This window comes from Cheilinus undulatus, linkage group 14, assembly GCF_018320785.1.
Source record: "Cheilinus undulatus linkage group 14, ASM1832078v1, whole genome shotgun sequence".
Classification (NCBI taxonomy): domain Eukaryota; kingdom Metazoa; phylum Chordata; class Actinopteri; order Labriformes; family Labridae; genus Cheilinus; species Cheilinus undulatus.
In genome coordinates this window covers 25,055,193-25,078,377 of record NC_054878.1, presented here as the reverse complement: position 1 = coordinate 25,078,377, position 23,185 = coordinate 25,055,193, and the positions used below count along the sequence as shown (strand labels likewise).

Here is a 23,185-nt window from a genome sequence, read left to right as displayed (position 1 = left end):
ATATGATAAAACATTAATTATACATTCTGACTTTAAGACTCTTTCATAGGAAGGAGGATTTATACAGTATTAACTAAATGATGCTGTGTTGTGCAGTTTCTTATTCCAGCCTCCTTCATTGACAAAAAAAATATAGCTCTAAGCAGATTTTTTATAATCCCTATTAACTGTTCAAACAAGGCTCTTTGAGTTTGCTCAGAAAATGGGACTCTTTATTGCAAAAATCTTTTTGTCTTCCCGAGAGCTTAAACTTAAGAGCAATAAACCCATTTACATCTCATTAGCACTTCTGCCTATGAAATACTTTATTATGTGCACCTCGTGTGTATCTTAGGCCATAGTATTCCATCTCCTCTTGAGCTCTTTGCTCTAATGAAAAGGTGTCATGTTTGCTCACACCATGATGGATTGAAAGAACACAACCTCCTGAGAGATCTCAGGCTCGACTCGACACAGGGGGGAGATTGCCGCCGCCAGTATGAGAGAGGAAAAGGAAGGGGAGAGGAGAGGAGGTGCATCTCTGCCAGAAAAAAGCACCAGAGATGTGATTGATGCCACCAAACCACAACCTCCAGGCAGCGCTCAATCTGGATAAGCCGCTCGTTGTCTTGCTGGAAGCTTCAATATCGACAATTTACTGATGGAATCTGGACAAGCAAACACGATAACATCTCAGTACCATTTACAGAGTGGTTTGCTTCTTTTCCCAGATAGCACAGCCAAGAAATCACAATATCTATCAGAATTACATATATTTCTGATTTTTAGGTTGTTGTACAGATGCAAAAAATGTACAATCATTTTAAAACCAGCATCATAGTTAGTTTTCCACTTCTTTAACTCTGAACTTCCAGTGACAATTTGAATTTGGCTGCCTTGCTCCTGCACATTGGATCATTCACTCCCCCTCCTGATAGAATATGCCAGAAAGAGTTTCTTCTCCCTCCTTCAAAACTTTGCAAATCAATGGAGAGTGAATTTCATTCGCTATCAACCTTGACCAGCTGCTAAATATGAAGGGTGAGGGAGAGGGTGACTGGAAAAGCAACTCAACACACTCACAAACTCACACATATTTGAGTGAGCAACTGGATGACTTCTGATTAAGGCACAGGAAGGCCAAATCACAAACACAACATTACTTTTCACAGTGATAAAGACAGACAGGGGACATTACAAATGAAAAGATAATTCCGTTTTAAAAAAAGGGGTTTAATTTTGAAAATGCTGTGTTGTACTACAGCATAAATAAATAGAATTATTTTTGTTGCTTTGACAAGAGTTGTTCTTATTTAGGTTGAATATAAAATATGGTCATCAAAGATTAACTTCATGATGGGCAAAGACCAAGCAACATTTCATGAATGAAACAGAAAAAAAAAAGAGAGGTTTAATCTGGGATGGACTTATGCATGGACCTGTTTTAGAAGTAGATATGAATGGTGGCTTACTTTAGCTTTGTTAGCTTTAGCTTTTTTAGCTTTAGCTAAAGCTAACATAGCTATGCTAGCTATGTAATTAAAGTTATCACATAAGCCAATGTAGCAAAGTTGAAATTAGCAGAACAAAAGCTAGCATAGCTAAAGCTACTGTAGCTATGTAGAGAACATACTGAGCAGCTTACATAGCTGCTTTGTGAGCTCAGCTTTAGCTACATTGCTATGTTAGTTATGTTAGCTTCGTAGCTATGTGAGCTACATAGCCTAAGTCAGCTAACAGAAGTATGTAAGCTGTGCTTGCTGTGAATTGAAGATTGTTCAGCAATAAAGCACACACTCCATAGGATATGCTTACCAAACAGTAAGCCACCGTTTTCATTTCATCAATGAATTTCACATAATGAGGGAGAAAAGCTGTTAAAGGTTGGCCTCCCAGGCTGTGGGCAATCCCAGAATGCTGTGCGAGGAGCTCCCAGTGTTAACCAGGAACATTGAATATAGAAAATACTGGACAAGCCTGAATGCAGTCACCTATTTGGCTACTGAAGTAGGCTTTTAAAACCAACATGAGGCAGCTGCTGCTGTATTGTAAACAGTAAGAGGTGGAGCTGAGTAGGTTTTAGCCTCCTGACAAAAATGGACAATGTTCCAGCATGCAGTCATATTAGCCATGCCCAGAGATGAGCATGGGGCATGGATTGTCACTAAACTACCTAGGATGCAAGACGTTATTTGAACTTGTCTTGAGGATTGACTCCATGCAAAAGGTTATTTTCTTTCTTCCATTTAAACTTTCTTTAACTTTCAGCTAAACACAAATACAAAATCAGAAAATAAGGCTGTGTGATTATGGTCCTCCATAACTTGGATTTTAAATTTGCTACCTTTTTTGGAACTTTTAAAGACTAATTAAACTATTGTGTATATGCATTAGAAACAGAAAGAATGATGCCTGCTCAGTCTAAAGCAGGTTTCTAATAAACGTCTCCTTGTTTGCAGCTGAAACCACTGAGAGCTCTTACCCATGATTCACTCCAGTGTAGCGTTTGGCAGCCCGCCACATTAATCGCTTGGGTAATGGGAAGACAGGCCTATTGAACCAGCAGTCCAATAGGACAGAGGGGCAGGACATACAAATCAAAGCTGTCCAGCCTGATATTGACCACACTGTCCGCAGAAAGCAAGATTCATTCGCCGAGGTGACGGGGTGGAAGCAGACGAGCAATGAGCTCAGGAAGTCACAGGGATTTTATTGGGCTCAGATGCTGCCAGACCTGCTCCAAATCATGAATGAAAAGGGCAAGACTCCAATTAGGAGATAGTGGTTTTTGATAATCCCCGATCTGTGCCTACATAAATGAGATGTCTGTGTTTAGTTCTCAGCTGAAATGTTAAGGCCAGAGTTTACATGGTGATAATGCTCAAATCAGAAGTTTACCATTTGTAAATCAGATTTTGCACTCCTGTGCACCTAGTTAAGCTGGACCATGTTTGCTGGAAACGGATGAAAACTTTATGCATAGGAGGAAGTCTTTGCCCATAAAATCTTTTTTTCAGTCTGCTTTATGACAGAAACAAGCGCTGAACTTCCTCATTGTTGAATTGATCTCACAGTTGAAGCTCCATTCTTCTTCTGGTTTTTGTAATGTGCTTTATTGGCAGCTGACACATCAGGAGTAAATGAGCTTCACTCACCTCTCCTGCATTGCGGCTGTGGATTCATATTATATGGCATCAGTAAAGTGGAAAATGAGATGCTTTTCATTGTCTTTTTGGCTCGTTGTGGAATTCAAAACTCCAAAATAAAGAGCAGGGATCAATGTTCACTCTGCTGCCAAGTGAGGAGTTTGAATAGCACTAAATGAGGCGCATTTTAGGAAAAAAGTCAGTAACTTTCTAAAGCATACGTTTGATGGTATTGCTTTCATAAAATGTAAATTTTCCTTTTTCACAAAGGACACTTTGACTTGTCATAAAAGTACAAGCACTAGTGTTTAAATAGTCCCTTGCTGTCATGATTTACAGGGGTGCTTGAATACCACAGGGTACTTATTCATGGTTTTAGTAATCCTTGTGCTTTTGCTTCAGTGACTTGCAGAAGGTTTGCAGGGGGAAAACGTACCTAATTTCACCTTGTCCATCAGAAAACAATCTGCTTGAAACAAAATACACGACTTCAAACAAACAATGATTAAACCATTTCTGTATAGCCTTTGTTGTAAGCTATGGGTCATTGTCTTGCTGGAAAAATACATTTTCTCCCAAGCTGTAATTCTCTTGCAGACTGAATAAGATAGTCCTCCAGGATTTTTCTGTATATTCTGTATATTCATTTTACCTCTACCTTTAAACGACTTCCAGGGCTGGCTGCTGAGAAGTATCCCCACAGCATGATGCTGCCACCACTGTGCTTCACAATGGGGATGGTGTGTTTGTGGTGATGTGCAACACTTGGTGTCTGCCAAACATAGTGTCTTGTCTGATGGCCTAAAAGCACCACTTTGGTTTTGACCACTTGACCATAGAGTCTTCCACATGCCTTTTGGCAAACTCTAGTCAAGACTCAACATGAGATTTCTTCAACATGCCACCCTTCCATAAAGCTTTGACTAGTGATGAACCCAGGCAACAGTTGTTTCATGCAGAGTCTCCCATCTCAGCTGCTGAAGCTTGTAACTTTCTTCTCAATCTGATCTAGGCAGATTTACACATGTGCCATATTCCTTCTATTTCTTGATGTTGGATTCAACTGAACTCTGGGGTATGTTCAGTGCTTTGGAATTATTTTGTATCCATCCCATGACTTATACTTTTCAATAACCTTTTCTCTGAGTTGCTTGGAGTGTTCTTTTGTCTTCACGGTGTAATGGTAGCCAGGAATACTGATTAACCAGTGACTGGACAGGTGTCTTTGTTCTGCATTCACTTGAGACACATTCACTGCACTCAGATGATCCCCATTACACTCATCATGAGAACACTAGCACCAATTGGCTGGGCCTCCGTTGAATTATGTCACTTTAATCTTTAATCATGCTGACCATGGTCAGTAAAATCAATAAAAGGGTAAAACATCCAAGGGGGTGTTTTTACAGGCACTGTATGCACATGTTATAAATTGATTATTTGGAAGTGTGTGATTTCCTGTGATATGTTTGTACATCTTGGTAACATACTCCTGAAACCTCTTAAAAGCCTGCATTTTAAAGCTGAAGCACTATCACATAGGATTTTTACAGAGAACTCCTTCATAAATGTTTTTGCAGCAAAATATACACCAGACTTTGGTTGGAAACCAGATGGCAGCAGTTCAAATCACTGTCTGAACATGTCTGGAAATAGGTCAAGTAGCTCGAGATGTGACATTTCACTTCTCAAGTGTTGCTGAGATGCCCTTGAGCAAGGCACAGAGCCCTCAACTAATCAGGTTGTACTCTTCACTCTGAAATTTCTCTATTAGTGCATGTAAGATGTTTTTGTGCATGTGCATGTATTTCAGCCTATGTGTGTGTAAAAATTGAATGCCCCCTAGAGGGATTAATAAAGTATATCTTCAAATATCTAATTAGCCACTTACATTTCGCAATGCAGACATGGTCAAAAAGATTTGCTGAAGCCAAACTGAGCAGCAGAATGAGGAAGAAAAGTGAGTTTGACCATGCTAAAGTGTGATAGTAGTGGGGGTCTGAAGAATCTTGGTCCATTGTAAAGTTAAGTTGTGACAACCTTATTTCATTTATTGATGTATTTTTTTTCTACCTGAATAATAACCACCCTTATCAACGCAGCATTATTTAGGCCTAAATTTTAGCCCTCTAAAAAATGAAAACCTCTTTGCTTCCAACAGAATCAAAATGTTTTTTTAAGGCAAAAATAGGCAGAAAAAGTGGTGAAATGGGATTTAAATAGTAGCAGATATGGGTTAATGTAGCAAAATTGTGTGTAACTTTGCAAAATGGGTTAATGGTGGAAAAACCAGCAGAAAAAATGGTAGAAAGGAGTTTCAAATGGCAAAAATGTGTTCACATTGGCAAAAATTGGCATAATAGTAACATTCACTTAAAATTAATAAGTGAAGAAAATGAGTGAACAGTGGCAAAAATTAGTCACCAGAGGCAACAATAGGTGGAAAGTGGCAAAAATGGGTTAAGAGTGGCAGATATGGATGGAAAATTAGGTAAACTAAGATGGAAAAGGTGGCATAAATGGGTTAAAGAGGCAAACACTTGGCCTAAAGTGGCAAAAAAATGGGCAAGACTGCACTAAATTGATGAAAAGTGGAAAAAGTAGTTAAAGTGGGTTAAAATGTGGCACAGATTAACAATTTTGACATCAAAACCCACTAATAGTTTAACACACTTTTTAGCTCCGAAATAAAGTGACTGCTAGCCAAGAGGCTAGTACCAATGCCCCTGATCCAACACACATGCATTAATACTATCAGTGAATCACAGTTGGGGAGGGCCCATTCACTGGGTTTCCAGGGGCCCCACACAGCCGTGGCCAGGCCTGTGGACAGGTATAACTTTTAGTGATCAGTCAGGGTGTAATACATAAAGTAGACATTCTATACTTGTCATGGGGTTTTGTAGTAGTGGAGTTTGCAAGGATTTAAAAATCCCAACCAATCTAATATAAATAAATAAATAAATGTTAGCTTTTTGACTGTACTATATAAACCAATGCTACGAATATACAGGAAGTAGTCTACATAGTGAGGACCACACTTGTCCAGTCCCTCTGTGCAGGACTGAGCTGTGACTGCCCCCTTGTGGGCAGAATATTAATGGTGTAAGGTTTGTATTTTCAGACGATCTCGTAAAACAACAAAAATGAGTATTCAAGCGGATTCTGCTTCTTTTTGTAACTTTATATCTGTTTTATTTTGCATTATTTTTAATGCTTGTGAACGATATAGAAAATGGGGGTTTATCACTGTTTATAAGGATGGGTTCAACGTAATGCTCAGTTGTGTTGTTTTTGTAATTCCGTGGTAAAAACGTCAGTAAATCCTTTGTATCCACATACAGGCACCGACAGGTCCTTGTCTTACAGAGAAGAAGCTGTATGAAGGCGGCTGTATGTGGAGGGATGAGGATGGATGAAGGAGCGGAAGGACGCTCAGCCTGTCACGGATCGGGGGAGTTTCAGTATTGACAGCATGTTACAGGTCTGTCAGATAGCAGACGACACGGAGGAGCACCGGGGAGACACCAAAACACGGACTCTCCATCACCTGTGAGCCTTTCATCTTCATTTGTTCTGTGGTGTCTCATTCATTTCATTTCATTAGCATCGATAGCATGTTTGCCATTTATCTTACACTGCTTGTATTTTGATAAATGTACTTAAAATCTTTATTTTCATCCTGGCCTGTAGCGATGACAGCGGTTAGGGAGCTATAACCTTTAAGTGTGTGTATATTGCGCAGTTAGCATCGTTTGTGGCCTACCCTAAAGATATAACTGTAACTGTGTATTTTGGGCTGAATGGCAATAAATATGAAGCAGGGGATAGTCTGTTTTGATTAATAGTGGGCCTGTGTGTATTATTGACAGTGTATCTGTAAAATGAAGACTTTAATGGGGGTTCTCCTTTTTAGGAACCTCGATTAAGCGAGGCGCAAAAACTATTATAACAGGAATTACTGTTTTCATCAATAAAAAAAACATGCCATACAATTGATAGGTATGTAATGCGTGGGACCCTCATATAGCCTAAAATAGCCTCAGTTAGGGACCCCCGTCTCGCAAAATTTAGTAAAACAAATATACATAACACTTCTTTATACATTCCCTCATTTTTATTAATAATTTATCGTCTTTATTTATTTAATTCAGTATCTTTAAATATCTTTATTTCTACTCTATTTTGTAATTTTTCACTTTTAAGAGGAGGTACATACAGTATTTTCTTCTCCTTCCTGGTTTCCTCTTATTATTATTGCTATTTTCATATTTGTCACACTAAAATGTTTCAGGTTATTAAACACGTTTTAATGTTGGATAAAGATAACCCTTGTTAAATCATGAGTTAACTGTGATAAACTACATTTTTTGGAAAGCTGAGTTCAGTTTTAACTGACCACACCCAGGCCTGATCACTGCAAGGTGATGTAGACTAGAATATCTCAAAAAGTAACACATCTAAAGAAATTCAAGAACAGATGAGAAACAAACTCACTGACATGTATCAGTCGGGAGAGGGTTAGAAAGTGGTTTCTCGGGCTTTGGGACTCCATCAAACCATAGTGAGAGCCATTATCCACAAATGGAGAAATATTGGAATAGTGGTGAACCTTCCCAGGAGTGGTTAGCCTACCAGAATTACTCCAGGAGGTCACAAAAGATCCCAGAACAACATCTAAAGAGCTGCAGGCCTCACCTGATTAAGTTAAGCTCAGTGTTCATGATCCATCAATAAGAAATAGACTGGGCCAAAATTGCATCCATGGGAGAGTTCCAAGGCCAAAGCCACTGTTGACCAAAAAGAACACAAAGGCTCGCCTCACATTTGACAAAAACATCTTGATGTGCATCTCATAACATCTGGTGTAGAACTAACACAGTGTTTCATAAAAAGGGCATCATATCAACAGTCAAACATGGTGATGGTGTAATGACGGCCTGGGGCTGCTTTGCTGCTTCAGGACCTAGATTTCTTGCTGTAAACCATTAATTCTGCTCCATACCAGAAAATCCTGAAGGAAAATGTCTGGCCATCCGTGAATTGTGTAGCAGGACAATCATCCAAAACACACCTTTAAGTCCACCTCTGAATGACTTTAAAAAAAAATGAAGGTTTAGGAGTGGTCCAGTCAAAGTTGGGACTGTGGTGTGACCTTAAACAGACTGTTCATGCTTGAAAACCCTCCAATGTGGTTGAATTAAAAACAATTCTGCAAAGAGGAGTGGGCCAAAATTCCTCCACAGTGATGTGAAAGACTCCTTGCCAGTTATTACAAATGCTTGCTTTCAGTTGTTGCTGCCAAAGGTGGCACAACCAGTAATTAGATTTAAGAGGCAATTAGTTTTTCACACAGGGTCAGATAGGTTTGGATGTTGTTTTTCTCCTAATAAATGAAATCGTCATTTAAAAAACGTGTTTTGTATATTTGTATTCTGTAGCTACTTTCAGTTGTATAACAGCTATCTGATACGTAAGTGACACTCGTGGCAGCTGCTCGATTCTCAAGGGCTAGAATGGTGTGTTAATTTCTTTAAATTACAGATTTTCTTTCAGAATAACACATGCTTTTTCCATATTTAATTATTTCTCATATCTTTAAAGTCATTTAAAAAAAAATGTCACATTTTGCTCCACACCTTCTCCCAACTTTCTGCAAACCTCTCAACACCTAATGGCGGCCCTCCAGGGGGGCCTGGACCCCCACTGGAAAATATCTGGGCTTATGGACATGAAGGCTGATAAAATAACCTGTAACATCAATACAAAACGCTCCAGAAATATTAGGCTCTATACCACATTACTTAGAGAGAGGCATTTATTGTGGTGAACAAAGGGTCTGTAAAAGTAATTGTCTCAACAAAAGAAAAAAAATGACATATTTCTTTACTTCTTTTCACTCAGGTGAGTCCCTTATTTGGATGATCAATCTGCTCCCTTGTCACATGGTCTGCATGCCCAACATAAGATGCTGCCATCAGGTTTTCATGGAGATATGTAAATAAGACTGAGACCGACAAAGACAGACTGATGAACTGAAGGACAGAAGAGATTTGATCTTATGAGGACACTCAGCTTCTCCTGCAGCTGTGTGCTGTGCTGTAAGTGTTTATGCTGGTGTTATGAGAGACAAGTGTTTATTATTTTATGGCTTTAGCTCATAAACGCTTCAATTATTTGTTTATATTTGATATAAAAAAGGCCAGAAATTCTCAAAATAACTGATCCCAATTTTCTACAGCCCAAGTTGAGGTCACAGTACTGTTTGTTCATTTCCATTGGCAAGCCAAACACAACAAATGAATAGAGGATCATTAGATACCCCTATGGATAATGTGCTGGACAATTTTTTGGACATTTTCTGAACATAACAGCAAATTCTATCAAGTCCAGTGAGATCGTTTTAATCCATAAAAAAGGCTGAAAACATAGATTCAGCATGATTCAATCAGCTGTGTTCCTTTCAAATTTTCTTTATTTTAAAAAAGGATTTATGTGTAAATAAGGTTACAAGTGAGGCAGTATGTCAGCATTGCATTACTTTTGTTGGGGATCTTAAGGGTTGCAGGTATAAAACAAGATTAATTGAAAAAATGGATTATCATTTTGTTGTTAGCCTCTGATTGATTCATTGTGCAGTTGTTTGATATTTAATTTAGCCATGGATTTTTATGTGAAGAGAGGTCCAGCAGGAGATTGAAGGTGTCCAGAGGCAGAGCGATGGGCTGTGGAGGAAGCAGGACAGACGCTCTGGAGCCTCGATACCTGGAGAGCTGGACCAAAGAGACCGAGTCCACATGGCTGACCAGCACAGACACAGACATCCCGCTGTCATCCATCCAGAGCATCCCATCTGAGGGTTCGGAGGCTGGTTTCAGTTCTGAGAAAACCATCAGCCCAGGTAAGAAAATGCAACAATGGATGAGTGGACAGATGAATGAGGCTCTGAGTGGATTGTACAGTTATCACTTAGAGTATGTTTAAAATCCTTACCTTTTTAGTGGGCAGATGAATGAATCACTTACCTGAAGGGATTGTACATTTATAAATCACATGGAGTTTGTTGGAAATTCTAATCTTATTTGAAATGTTTAAACTTTATGGGGCACTGATTGAAATACGTAGAAATTCAAGATTGAAGCCCTAGAATATTATTGGTGGACATGTCAATACTTATTTACTTTTGCCACATACATATTTTTCATTACCATGGTAAAAATTAAGGTCAATTCATCCATCCATTCTTTAATCTATCTTTCTATCTACACTAAGCTACTCTATGCTAATAATGGAAAATAAACACATTTAGATTCCAGTGGCTATTCACTTACTCATTAAATATTATTTAAATACAAAATGTTAATTTTACAAGACATGGTTGCCTTTAGATTTGGACCTCTTTTAGAGGCAAGACATGACTAGCTTTAGAATACTGTTCATGGTGGGACCAGATCTAGCTTATAATTCCAACAGGACACCAGAGTAAAAATTAAAACAACTGATGCAAACCACTTAAGGGCAATAAAGCTGTCTCTGAATCATACCTATTTTACTAGTTATACCTTGAAAATTTCTATAAATTAGTACAATTTACCACTGGATCACTCTAATTTTTTTAAACCTTGTGGCAATATCTTACCACGCTATGGAGTAAACCTCCATTATAATAAGATACATGTCAAGAAAATACCCATAGTATGGCTTGCTAGATGAGTTGGCCATATGTTTTAATATAGACATTTTACACCTGTAAACAGGCATATGTCCAAATACAGTTCCTCCATTTTTCATGCTAAAATTTCAATAATTGCTAGAAATCCTATACAAACCAAACATATCATGACATTTAACCCTACTATTCACTTTTATAATGTGTGAGTTTCATTAACTTATCCAGGCTAATTACAATTTTAGAGCCATTTGTGTCATACCAAAAGATGTAAAACTGCATTTTGCTAGTTCTGGAGGAAACAGGAAGTTTGAAACATTCTGGGCCATCACCGATTGGTTGAATGTTGTGATGTTACTTTCTATAATGTTGACTGATCTCCACTGATTAGTTGAGAAAAATCATTGTAGTTCTACTGTATCACAGTAGTTCTAAGTCAAGAGGCCAAGAAGGAGGCTGACCAAAGTGATCATTTATGGTTCCTTGCCCCTGAATGGGTTAAAGCTTAGTTTGTTGTCTCTTGCTACCCCTAATGTGGACCGTTTGTGTTATATACCAAGTTTAAATGCCTGTTTTAGTTACATTTACAGGTCTCAGTAAAAGTTCACCCATTTCTTCTGATTGCTGAATCACGAATACATTATGGGTTGTAATTTCCTGAGTGTTTTTTTTACACAGAACCGAAATCATTCAGTCAGTCATAGAAGTGGAGTAGCAATGAGTGGTCATTTTTCATACTGCTAAATCAATAGGAAGTGCATGACACATGCCGTTTCTGTGTGGGCTTTCCCCTGCAGGACAAAATCTTAGAAATGTATCACAGTAATTAATATCTGAAGAGACTTTGCATGTTTAATATAAAGAAAAAAAAATCTCTTTATTTCCCTCTGAAATAAAGTTGAAAATTTGTATAGAGGGCCCTGTTGCTGTGTGATTTAAGGACACTGTTATAATCTTTCTTCTTCAGTGTACAGTCACAACAGACAGATTTACAGGCTGTAATTTAGCTGCTACTTCCTAATTCATCTTTTGTGTTCAACTGTGTGTGTTTTCTTTAAAGCCACAAGGGCATGAATCTATAAATGGTTTTAATCAGATCAAAGCCACATCAAAAGTCCTCACACAGCACTCATCTCTCATGGCAACAGATACTGCTGCAGGAGCAGGCTGGCTGAGGAAAGGAGCCTTGATGTGATTGTGAGGACAAATCCAGTGAAGCTTCAACTTTGTGGAGATAAAGCAGGACGCAGAAATCAATCAGCTGCCAGGAAACAATAAATGATAGTACCAAATCAATGTGTTTAAAATGCTAACATCCTGTTCACTTAACCCTCACTTATTTTGCAGCATCAGAGTGATATTTAAAGTGGTTTTATTGTTTATCACTGCCTACTGATCCTCTTTGCGCTCACATTATCAGCTGTGGTGGAAATGCCCCTGCAAGCTATCTGCAGACTCTGACCTGTGACTAATGCTGTTTGATATACAAATAACCCACATTTATACTGTACGGTTTATAATTAACATACTAATAAGTGTGTTTTCAGGACTGAGATGTACCTTTGAATGTTTATTTAAAAGAAAAAAACTCAGTGAAACCATAGTGATGAATTAAAGCTCATTGCATATGCAAATATGTTTCTGTTTTCAAACACATAACATGTTCATTCTTTACTTTGTTTCGAATAATGGAATCTTCTCAGTAAAAACTGCTCTTATGTTTTTTTACTAAACAGTTAACCACTGTTTTTTTTCATGGATGAATTTCTCACAATGAGGGAAAAAGCTTTTAAATGTGGCCTTCCTGGTTCATGCTGGCACTACTCACAAAGTATTCTGGGATTGCTTGTAGCATTACCAGGAAGTCCACACAGTACAGCTTTTCTTCCTCCATATAGGAAATTTCTCCATGAAAATGGAAAAAGTAAGGTATACTGTTAACTGTTGGCTTTAAAGGAAAAATAGTCATGGCTAGTTCTGATATACCTAATGTACCTGGCTTGGCTCTTAGCTTTTAAAAAGAAGTATTAGACATACCATACAAATGCAGGAGTCAGATTCATAAAAACTCCTGATTTGTTTGTTCCATAGATCCTGTAAGAATCTATCAGCTGGTATTATTCATCATATGCCAAAAAATGTCATTTTAGCATTGCAGTGATTTTTTATTATGTATGGATAACCTCCCAAATGACCCCTAAAATACCATTTGTATAGTGATTACAGCTGGAAAATAACACATCAAGACATGCACGAAAATTATGGTGTGAAGCTGTTTCCTTGTACCTGAATGTAAAACAATGTCTGCTCCTTTCCTATTCCGTTTAAAACATTTAATTTCTGACAATGCTCCATCATCCATTGAAATGTTAGCTATTACAGGCATCCCACATCGCTGTTGGCTGTGACTAGAAAGATGAATAACACACCAATGCACTATCTGCTGGTTTGGTCTGCTGGGAGCCTGTCGGGTCACTGTGGGTCCTCTGTATTTCAAGTCCATGATCCGTACAAGACCCTCACTGGGTTTAGAGGATGACATCCAGTGAGAATAGAACCTGCTGCTTTCATGTGTCTTTGTAGCCAGCTCAAAACTGAAAGAACCATATTGAGGATTTTCTCTCCTATCTGTGATTGTGAAGTCTTTTATTTTGAAGTTTAGGTGTCTGTTTTTTTCTAGTTCCAGATTTCTTCGAGGACAGCCTTCCTCTGCCCGCTCAGGCGTACCTGAAGGTGTGTTCGGCTGTGTCTCAAGCCAGTCTGAATGATGTGAAGCCAAGCAGTCCCCCGGCCATACTGGGCTCGCCCCCCAAGGAGGTGACCACGCCATCAGCTGGCACCACAGTTCAGCGCAGAAGTGTCCTTCACACTGAGGAGATTGTAAGACGTTGAAATTTCTAAACTGTAGGACTCAACTTCGATTATTAACTCATCTTTCGTTTACTTAATACTTAAGTATTTCGATTTTCTGACTGTGGTTTGAGGCATCTTTGACCACAGCTGTCAAATTCTGTCTTGCTTTTATTTCACAATGAAGGCAAAAGCTATTATTTTAATGACTAAATGGTAGATTGTTGATATCTAAATTATCCTTTTTGTCACTTTGTTTTATTCAAGTCATCACCCTCCATCATTTTTTAAAATGTAATAACTTTATGACTGTCAAACAAGACCAAAACCAAAAAACAGAAGAATATAAGGATTTTGTATGTTTTACTGGACTTAAATGTATAGTTAGAAGGAAAAGAATTGATGTAATGACCCCACTTCTGTTGCCTCAGTCAGCAAACTAAACACTTTTACAGCAGAGACTTAAAGACATGGTTCCAGCAGATCCTCGAAAAGACTTAACTCTAACATTTTATGGAAACTTAAGACCATAAAAAGTATTCGAAAGCCTTACTTTTTCCAGAGGTCTTAAATTTGAGAAGGCACTTTGACTAAGACATTTCTTTATGCAGTCTTTTTATTTGAGGCTAAATTTATTCAAGTTCAATCATTCTTCTGTGCATATGTTTTTTCATGTTACAGTTAATGGCATTTACAGCTGTGCTACCTGCACATAGCCTGTCTGTGTCTATGAGCCGTCATCGTCCCTTGATTTTTTCATTGAGTGCTGGACGCTCCAAATGTCCTGGGGAGGACCCCCTTATTAGTCCTGTGATTAAATGAGTCTTGTACTCTTATGAAATTACTAGTCCAGTTCTCTAACCTCTGACCTGCCACATTACCTGCTAGAAAGTGTAGCCATATTTTGACTGCCCCTCCCTGACAAAAAAGCTAATTCTTCTTTTTGATAATTAACTGTTTAGAATTAGCAAAACAGCTAAAATGTGTTATGATTAATATTATTATACAGTATATTAATAGAATAGAGGCATTAAGTGCCCATCAAATCTGGCACACCTTTCATGTTTGACCAATTGTCAAACAAAGGTGGTATTACAGTATTTTTCTAAGTTCAGGCATTAAAAAGTCTGAAATTAGATTATTTTTAAATGTACAGAAACTCTGTTAAGAAGTGGGCGTAGCCAACATAATGTAATCCATTATGTTGCCGGGGTTCTTCATCAGTCAAAGCTTTATAGGAGAGTGGCAAAGAGAAAGCCACTGTGGAAGAAAACTCATTAAATCTCAACTAGAGTTTACCAAAAGGCATGTGCGAGACTCCATGGTCAAGTTGGAGTTAGTTTTGGTTTGATGAGACCAAAATGGTGCTTTTTGGCCATCAGACAAGACGCTATGTTTGGCGGACACCAAACACTGCACATCACCACAAACACACCATCCTTATTGTAAAGCATGGTAGTGGCAGTATCATGCTGTGGGGATGCTTCTCAGCAGCCAGCCCTGGTAGGCTTGTTAAGGTAAAGGGTAAAATGTGGCAAAATATAGGAAAATCCTGAAGGACTATCCTATACAGTCAGCAAGAGAACTAAGGCATGGGAGACATTTTATTTTCCAGCAAGACAATGGCCTGAAGCATACAGCAAAAGCTACACACAAACAGTTTAAACACAGCAAGGTGAATGTTGTGGAGTGGTGAATCAAAGGCCAGACCTCAATCCAATAGAGAATTTGTGGCTGAAAAGGGCTGATTTATAAAATTGAGAAAAAGGATAAAACATCCAGTAAATACCATTTATAGGCACTGTAAACCTTATCATGTGTCCAAGATTTGAAACTAACAATGAGCCCATAAACTCCTATAGAAATTGTTCACTGAGGTCATAAATCATGAGGTATTGTGTTTTTTACATTAATTTCCATACAAGCAGTCCTCTTTCTGCACTTAAGCATTTGCTTCACTTTGGAAATGATGCTACGTTTGTTTTTGTTTGGCTTTAAAGGGACATATCATGAAAGAACATTGTTATAGTATTTTATGTTTGGGTATTTTGAGAATCTACTGACCCACAAAAATTTGAAATAAGACAAAAATTCTTTTGCTTGTAGTCCACCTATGACTGAAAACATGAAATCTGACAGTCTATTCATAAACTGTACTAATTTTGACATCATTAAAATAATGGCTGCCCTTCACCTGGTAGCTCCACCTCGAGAAGCACAGTTCTGTACTCATGTCAGCTCACCATGCAGAGGAGAGAGACAGACTTTTAGTGTCCAAAGAGACACACACCGAAATCAAGAATTCTGAGACAGGCTGTTTATAGCTGGTTTTTTACGGGTCTAGAACCTCCTCTGTTTCATACATTTTGTATTTTTACCAAAGCACAGCACAGATGTTTATTTTAATGACCGTGTTAAAAGTGGACAAGGGGTACGGTATGTCACGTTTAAATGCCCCATCTTTCATTCTTCCTTATTCTCAGACAAAATGGCAGGACAATCGCATGTCAACCAAGCAGGTGACCATCACAGTGACACAGAGCATCCATCAGGTGGACAAGAATGGGAAGGTGAAGAAATCCCTCACCACCTACGAGGTCATGAAACCTGTGGAGGCCCTCAAACAGGTGGCCACACAGAACACCTGAGGGCAGAAGGGACTGATAGAAGCCAAAGAAAAAAGAGAACAGAACTGTGAAACTTTATAAGGTTTAATTAGGTTGGATGGCTGCTAAAAGGACAGCTCCGATTTGTTGTGATTGTCTTGGCTCCTTTTTGAAAAAAAAAACAAAAACAAAAACAACAAAGCTAAACTACAATATATTGTATATTAATGTAAAATGTATTTCTATAGTGCCTGTTACAATTTTTTGCCAGACTTTGACACATTGAAGACACCGAAATGTCAAACTGTCTAAGAGAAAACGTAAATAACAACATTTTACATAGATTATCAGACCAAAAATAATTCAGGGTAGAGCACAGCAGAATGGTTTAAATCAATGAAAAAAATATTTGGCATATTTAAAACCCCTATGTGAGGCATTTAAACCTAGAGATATGTTTAAAGTACATTTTAACATTTAAACATCTCATAATAGATTTAATTTCATAATTGTTAAAACTGCTGCACATCACATGCTGTGCTGCAACGCGTATGGCTCAGGAAACAGATTGTGAAGATTGCACTTTTTACAGTGATGCCTGGAAAACAGTTTGAGATGATAAAGTGAGAGAAAAATGTCTGTTCATTGTGTTGTTTTGTACAAAACTGTGTAACATTTTCTTATCTGGCATTTGTGTTTTATAATGACAATAAATTCAACCAAAATACTTTCAGTGCTTAATTGTACTTTAAAAAAGTTCTAATTCTACACATGTAAAAAAGGTTTACAGACAAAAATTTGAGATAGACATGTTGGCACTTTGACAAACACCAAAAGCAAACAAAAAAAAAAAAAACACACACTACACATGCATTTTTTCAGGACTCTTGCACATTTTGAATCATGTCTCATCTTCTCTGACACCTTGCACTTTGTATGACCAATCACTGAATGACTGCAGAGTCTCTAAGCAGTGCTTCAGCAGTGTAACAGCAGTTCTGGGGTCAGCTTTGCTCTGAAAGTGTGTGAATTTGTTTTTCGTGGTTGTAACAGATTTGTCCTGATCTAAACAATGGCTCTTCTCTCTTCATCCACTCTTCAATGCAGAAGTCTGGGAAGAAGAAATGGATTTCCCTGTGTGCTGACTCGACAGAATCTGCAGAGAAGGAAGATTAGAATATGAACATTTCAAACATTTACTTTGTCAGTACTCTGATCAAACTCCAATAAGTCTGGCTGAACTGAACGAAAGACCTACAGGGATCCTAAATTTGCAATTATTTCATAATGTTCCCTTTTGTTCTTTCTTTACTACACCCTTAACATGACCCTTTTTCCTTTTAGAGCAGTCCACAGGAGGTTAATACAGAATGACGAGATAAATTATAGAAAATTTTGCAATGCACTAAAGTGAAGACTGGCCATTTGAAAGTAGTTTTAGTTATTCTCTTCAATTTTTTTCTTAATGCAATACAAGATTTTAAATCATCAAAACGCCTAGTCTTGACATCACTGCAACTTAAGGTTTTGACTTTCCTCACATCATGTTTTGGGATCCTCCTTATGTAAAGTTTTGACATAAGCCCAACATCTGGTTTTTATGTGGGATGGGGGTCAGCAAATCTGGCCTAAAGTCAGATGGACTGTGGAGGGTGACTGGATTTAATACAAGCCAATCAGATCAACAAAACATCCAACATAGTAGGCGTGCAATGCTATCAAGGAGTAAACTACACAGCGCAAGCTTGACAGTCATTTACATGTCAATATGAGATTCTCTGCTTTCTGTAGAGCCAACTGGTAAACTAAACTCTTGCTGAAGCCAGTCAGGAGAAGAGAAAAAACAACTTTTCCACCAGGAAAAGCTGTCAGTGCAGTTCTTCGTTCCACTTCTTATAAAGAAATGCCCACTTCTGATAAAACTACTGCTTTAGCTACATCCACTCTTAATCAGCTGTTAACAGGCTTGCAATTTCAGGCTTTAACTAAACCACGGCCGTAGCTAGCTCCTCATTCTCCTTAAATGATGCTCATTGGTGCGGTTGTGTTGACTGGTAAAGCATTTAAGATTGAAGCTGTATAGGACAGACCTGCCTGATGACAGACATGGAATCTGGCCAGTCCATTTGCTTTGCAAGGTTAATATCAGGTTTGGAGGGCCTTAAAATGTCAGGGTTTAACATCTGCCCCATGACTTTCTTCCAACATAAGGCTCTGATGTCAGCTCAGTGTCAGCTTTAAAATTCAGTCTATTCAACTTCTCAAATGAGGTTTAAATGTACTGTCATTTGCATTTTTTTGATTTATGACTGCACAGCCTCAGTGATAATGCACGTAGATGTTTTTCGTTTAGATGTTAACCTTTTAGATGAGTAAAAGTAGACATTGACCACACTTTCTACCTGAACCATGAGTGGTGTTTCTTGTGTCTGTGAGTCCAAACTGAGCTCTGATGGAGGCAGGCGAGGTATATCTGGCTCTGAACACTTTGGTCGGTCCCATCAGCTCCCTCCAGTTACGTATGGCATCCTCTTTGGCTAAAACATACGCTCTCATGGGACCACTGTGGGAGAAATTCAACAACTTCAACAGGGATAAACCTGGTAAGCTTGTGTGTGTGGCTGTTACAGATATGTTTTCAAATTGGATCCTTTCAAACACTTAGAACATCCACACAAAGGTTGTCGTGGCAACTGCTGATTCACAGTTGTAAGGAGATGAAATCAACACCTATAACAATAGCACTCTTTGTAATCTTCAGCGGCAGAATGGAGCTGCAGCTCAGCTATTGTTGAGCAGGCTTCACTGTCAATACTGTTGCTGCATTTAGAGGGCTACTGATAATTTCAGGCTCTCTCTTGATGGACCTGAAAGCAAACTTTGATAACATGATTGCCAGGAAATTTGAGCACTATGTAATGAGGCATGTCTTTTTGGGTCAATCCAGGCAGGTTAATGGTGAAGTTGATTTGTTATATCCTTGCAAATACTAACCAAAGAACCAAATCCATCAAAGGACAATTCCTTCATTTCACACCCTCGTCTGCAGCTTACCTTGACATGAATTCAACAAGTCTTTGGTAGAAGAATCGACCTATAATCCAAACAAAAGATAAGATCAAAATGACCACTTTTATATATATTCCTGATTGATTAAAATACTCTACTCCCCAGCAACTAAAGAAGAATGAATGATCCAATGAGAAATACTGCATCTTTCTGACCTCAACAGTCTGTTTTCCTTTTCAAAGACTGATTACATAACACAAGCAGGATTGGCTCATTTAAAATGGGCAGCTGACTCACTTGTTCGGCTAGTCAGGATCACAAAAATAGAGATTTTTACTTTCTTCACCTGAGTGTTCAGCATAGAATCTCTCAGAGTCTTGTCTCCTCCACACAATTTCTCTGCATCGAACAATCAAAAAGTTGTCGTCCAGGATTCTCTGGTGAAGAGCCTGACAGAGAAACAAATATTGCATCTAGCTTTTTATGACTGTAAATAATTATAACCAATAAACAAAAGAGGCAGGAATGCAGGAGGCAGTACCCACCCCAGCTGCAGAACTGAACGCCACATCAAGTTCTCTTAACTGGATTGTTTGATCAGACATAACAGTAACTTACGCTCATATAGGAGTTCCTCTAAGTATAACCACCAACAGCCAAGGTCTCTAAAGTCACTTAAACTAGTGCCACATGATTTGGTAATAATGTGTACACTATTGCAATTAGCCGTTGCGATTAATATATCATACTGTGACAACCCCTGTATGTGTTGTGTTTAAGTGTTGTTCTATCTGGGAAACCGTTCCATCAGGAATTACTGTATGATTCATCCATTTTTCAGAAATCCACCTGTTAGCATTTACAGTTCATGTTATTTATCAGGCCATTCTTGATACAAAATGACACTTTTTGTGGAAACTTTTGGCTTCAGGTGTTTTGGGAGTGCAATTTTCCTGCTGGGGTTTTTCACGCATCACTTCACAGTACATCAGCATCAAACCAGTTAACAGACAGCATGACAGCCATACAAATATTAAGCTAAAATATCAGTCGCCCCCCTGTGGCTGATCGGACTGATCTCACTGATAGAGCCTAAAAATTACAAATATTGGAAAGATAAAAAATATCTAGACAAAAATGTTTATTAAACCATTTTAAAAAGTTCTTTAGTTTATGTGTAAGTTTGGCCCCAAGAGGGCCTGTTTAGGGAAAAACTGGCCCTTGTACAAATGTAGTTGTTGACCCCTGCAATACATGAATGGTATCATGAGTCTAAATGCTTAATTATCAAGGAAAATTACATAATAATGATAGTTTATACGTGTTTATTTCCAACTCTAAACATACAAATATTAAGCAGCATAAAAATGCAAAACCTGGAGTTTTTACACTACTGCTTTCCAAATAACTTCATATTTTCCCCTCAAAAAAGGTCTTTCCCTTTTTAAAATAAAGTCACTCATTCAAACTGCAATAGTGGCACTATTGTAAACTTGAAATCCTTTGTGCAGGCTTTTTTGTAGACCTTTCAAGCATTACTTCATAGAAAAAGCAGCCTTTTTTGCAACGATGTAATCGCACAGCCTGATATTGCAGATCAATAGTGCAGCACTACTTGAATCACCTTTATTCTGCACTGGTTTCTGCCATGTGATTAGTTGATTATATTTCTGTTAATGAGAAGTTCAGCAGTGTGGCTCAGACTACATATCAGAATAATATAGTCTGGGTTGTTCTGTGTGTTTAAGATGAAGGATGAATACGACTCTGACAGAGGTGGACTGCCATGATCTCACCTCCAACATGATAGGATTAGCGACAGCATCTGGTTTAATGACCGCCAGGGTGAGCTGCAGCACTTTGGACAGACGGCGAGCTGTGAGCAACATTTCCTAAAGGAAAGACACAAATCTCACATCACAGAATAACAAACTAGATAAAACATACTTGCTTAATTCTAAAAGTACATCCAGCTATGGAAATTAATGCTAACTAACGAGGACAAAGGTGTCGCTAGCTAGTTTTTCATGGCACTTTATGTTAAATAGAGGATCGTTAACAACCCGAAAACATCGCTGCTACTGCTTGACCCTAAGAAAGATAAACAATGTAAGGCACAGAAACATTTACTTTAGGGTTATTTTTTTAATATACAGACCTTTGCTTTAAATTGTTTCCGAAATACTGGTCAATTCTTAGGACAGCGACGCCATGCCGAAAACACACATACGTCACGGTGACATTACGTCATTAAACCTTGTATGAGAGTGCACGTTAAAGTAAATGGATGTAAATAGCTGTATGATAAATATTGGACATAATTTTCACGTTATGTGCAAATATTTGCTGAATGACTTCTCGTACCACTCGGTCCGTTCCTAAATAGTGTCCCCAGAAACTAAAGCAGCGCATTGTGTTCCTACACAACTTTAAAAACACAGAGAAAAGCTTTATAGATGTAAAGTTAATATGCTAATTGTCACAGCAGAAAAACATTTGTTAATACAATTTTCACCATAGTGAACAGATTATTACTAGAATTCATTTCAGCTAAAATTAAGCTGTGAATGAATGAAGCTGTTTATGTTGTGCTAATTTACTCTATGTTTACAGTGACAGTCTCAGACATTCTTGTGGCTCTATAAGTAAATTCCGATAGTGTGCTTTAACATATCATTAACTTGATAAATAGTGATTGTGGTGTCATTCTCTGCCATTTTAAAGTAAGGAAATGCCTTCATTTTCCACCCAAAACCCTCACCGTATTTTTTCCCATGAATTTATCTCCTGGAGTTTCTCCCTGTGAAACAGTCTCAAAGTTTATATAGTTTTAAGATGGATATAAAAACTGATTTAAAAAAAACACTGACAAATATAGTTCCCAGATTTTCAGCCTGTGACCCCCAAATATGCAGTGTCAGAGACTGGGGATCCTCACTCTCCCTGGAGGTGTTTAGAGCAAATTATGCTACTCGAAAACAATCTGCACATTTACATTTGAAGGGTTTTTTGTGTGTTACTTTCATTCAGATGCAGCAGAGAATTTAGCCCTGGCAATTTTGGAGCAAACCAGCCCTTCATGGCTGGCCAAATATGACATTCAGTACATTTGGAAAGTATTCACCAACCCCCTTCACTTTTTTTCTATTTTATAATATAGCAGCCTGATGTGGCAGTTGAAAAAAGACATTTTTATTTTCATTAATCTACACTCAGAACCCCATTATGGGGTGAAAACAGAATTTTAGAAATGTATGCAAATGTATAATAAAATAAATGTTAAAAAATTGACATTAGTGTTCAGACCCTTAACAAAAACACTTGGTTCACATGCTTCCCATTTCTCTGGATCTTTGCTGTGATGTTTGTACTCTTTGATTGACCTGTCCACCTGTGGTAAATTGGTCATAGACATGATTTCCATTCTTTATTTTGAATACATTTGCAAACATTTCTAAAATTCTGTTTTCACTTTGTCATTGTGGGGTACAGAGTGTAGATTAATGAGAAATTGATGCTTTTTTTTACTGCAGCATTAGGCTGCAATATGACAAAACTGAAGAAAGTGAATGGGGTCTGAATACTTTCTGAATACAAGTAAGCAGTTTTTTTTCCTCAAGATCTCGCCTTTAAAATGTTATCTCAAGATGACAACATTGGTTACAGTGGTACTAATATTCTTGAACGTTTGCGCAAACAACTGAAATAAGATGGTTACCATGGGGAAATTCAGCTCTAAAATCCTGAAATAATGTAACTAGAATGAGATGTTGAAAGGAGAAATTAACTTGTTCATCCGTTACAGAGAGGGTTAAGTCTACCACCTCTTCGTTACCTCTTCACCTCCAGGACCCTGAGGTGTAAAGATAAAATTGTGGCTGACATCTCCCACCCTGGAGACAGACCTTTGAGACTCTCCCCTCAGG

General features: G+C 38.1%; 2 protein-coding genes across 2 annotated transcripts; one reads left to right on the top strand and one right to left on the bottom strand.

The window, feature by feature from the left end:
* Positions 1-6,473: 6,473 nt before the first annotated feature.
* On the top strand, positions 6,474-16,296 carry baalcb (BAALC binder of MAP3K1 and KLF4 b). Its single transcript, XM_041804783.1, has 5 exons — positions 6,474-6,677; positions 9,030-9,226; positions 9,805-10,026; positions 13,475-13,674; positions 16,128-16,296. The coding sequence occupies exons 3-5, from the start codon at positions 9,846-9,848 to the stop codon at positions 16,290-16,292; spliced, it is 546 nt and encodes a 181-aa protein (XP_041660717.1). The 5' UTR covers positions 6,474-6,677; positions 9,030-9,226; positions 9,805-9,845; the 3' UTR covers positions 16,293-16,296.
* Positions 16,297-16,363: 67 nt separating this feature from the next.
* nme6 (NME/NM23 nucleoside diphosphate kinase 6) lies at positions 16,364-21,643 on the bottom strand. Its single transcript, XM_041804782.1, has 7 exons — positions 21,624-21,643; positions 21,418-21,515; positions 21,056-21,151; positions 19,606-19,708; positions 19,305-19,344; positions 18,653-18,813; positions 16,364-17,406 (listed from the first exon to the last, which is right to left on the bottom strand). The coding sequence occupies exons 3-7, from the start codon at positions 21,146-21,148 to the stop codon at positions 17,255-17,257; spliced, it is 549 nt and encodes a 182-aa protein (XP_041660716.1). The 5' UTR covers positions 21,149-21,151; positions 21,418-21,515; positions 21,624-21,643; the 3' UTR covers positions 16,364-17,254.
* Between the last annotated feature and the right edge of the window lie 1,542 nt (positions 21,644-23,185).

Coding starts and splice junctions, on each gene's coding strand:
- baalcb (XM_041804783.1), top strand. CDS start 9,846: ATGGGCTGTGGAGGAAGCAGGACAGACGCTCTGGAGCCTCGATACCTG. Junction 10,027..13,474: donor TGAGAAAACCATCAGCCCAG/GTAAGAAAATGC, acceptor GTTTTTTTCTAG/TTCCAGATTTCTTCGAGGAC. Junction 13,675..16,127: donor TCCTTCACACTGAGGAGATT/GTAAGACGTTGA, acceptor CCTTATTCTCAG/ACAAAATGGCAGGACAATCG.
- nme6 (XM_041804782.1), bottom strand. CDS start 21,148: ATGTTGCTCACAGCTCGCCGTCTGTCCAAAGTGCTGCAGCTCACCCTG. Junction 19,345..19,605: donor ATTCTATGCTGAACACTCAG/GTGAAGAAAGTA, acceptor TTTGGATTATAG/GTCGATTCTTCTACCAAAGA. Junction 18,814..19,304: donor CTTGTTGAATTCATGTCAAG/GTAAGCTGCAGA, acceptor TTTCTCCCACAG/TGGTCCCATGAGAGCGTATG.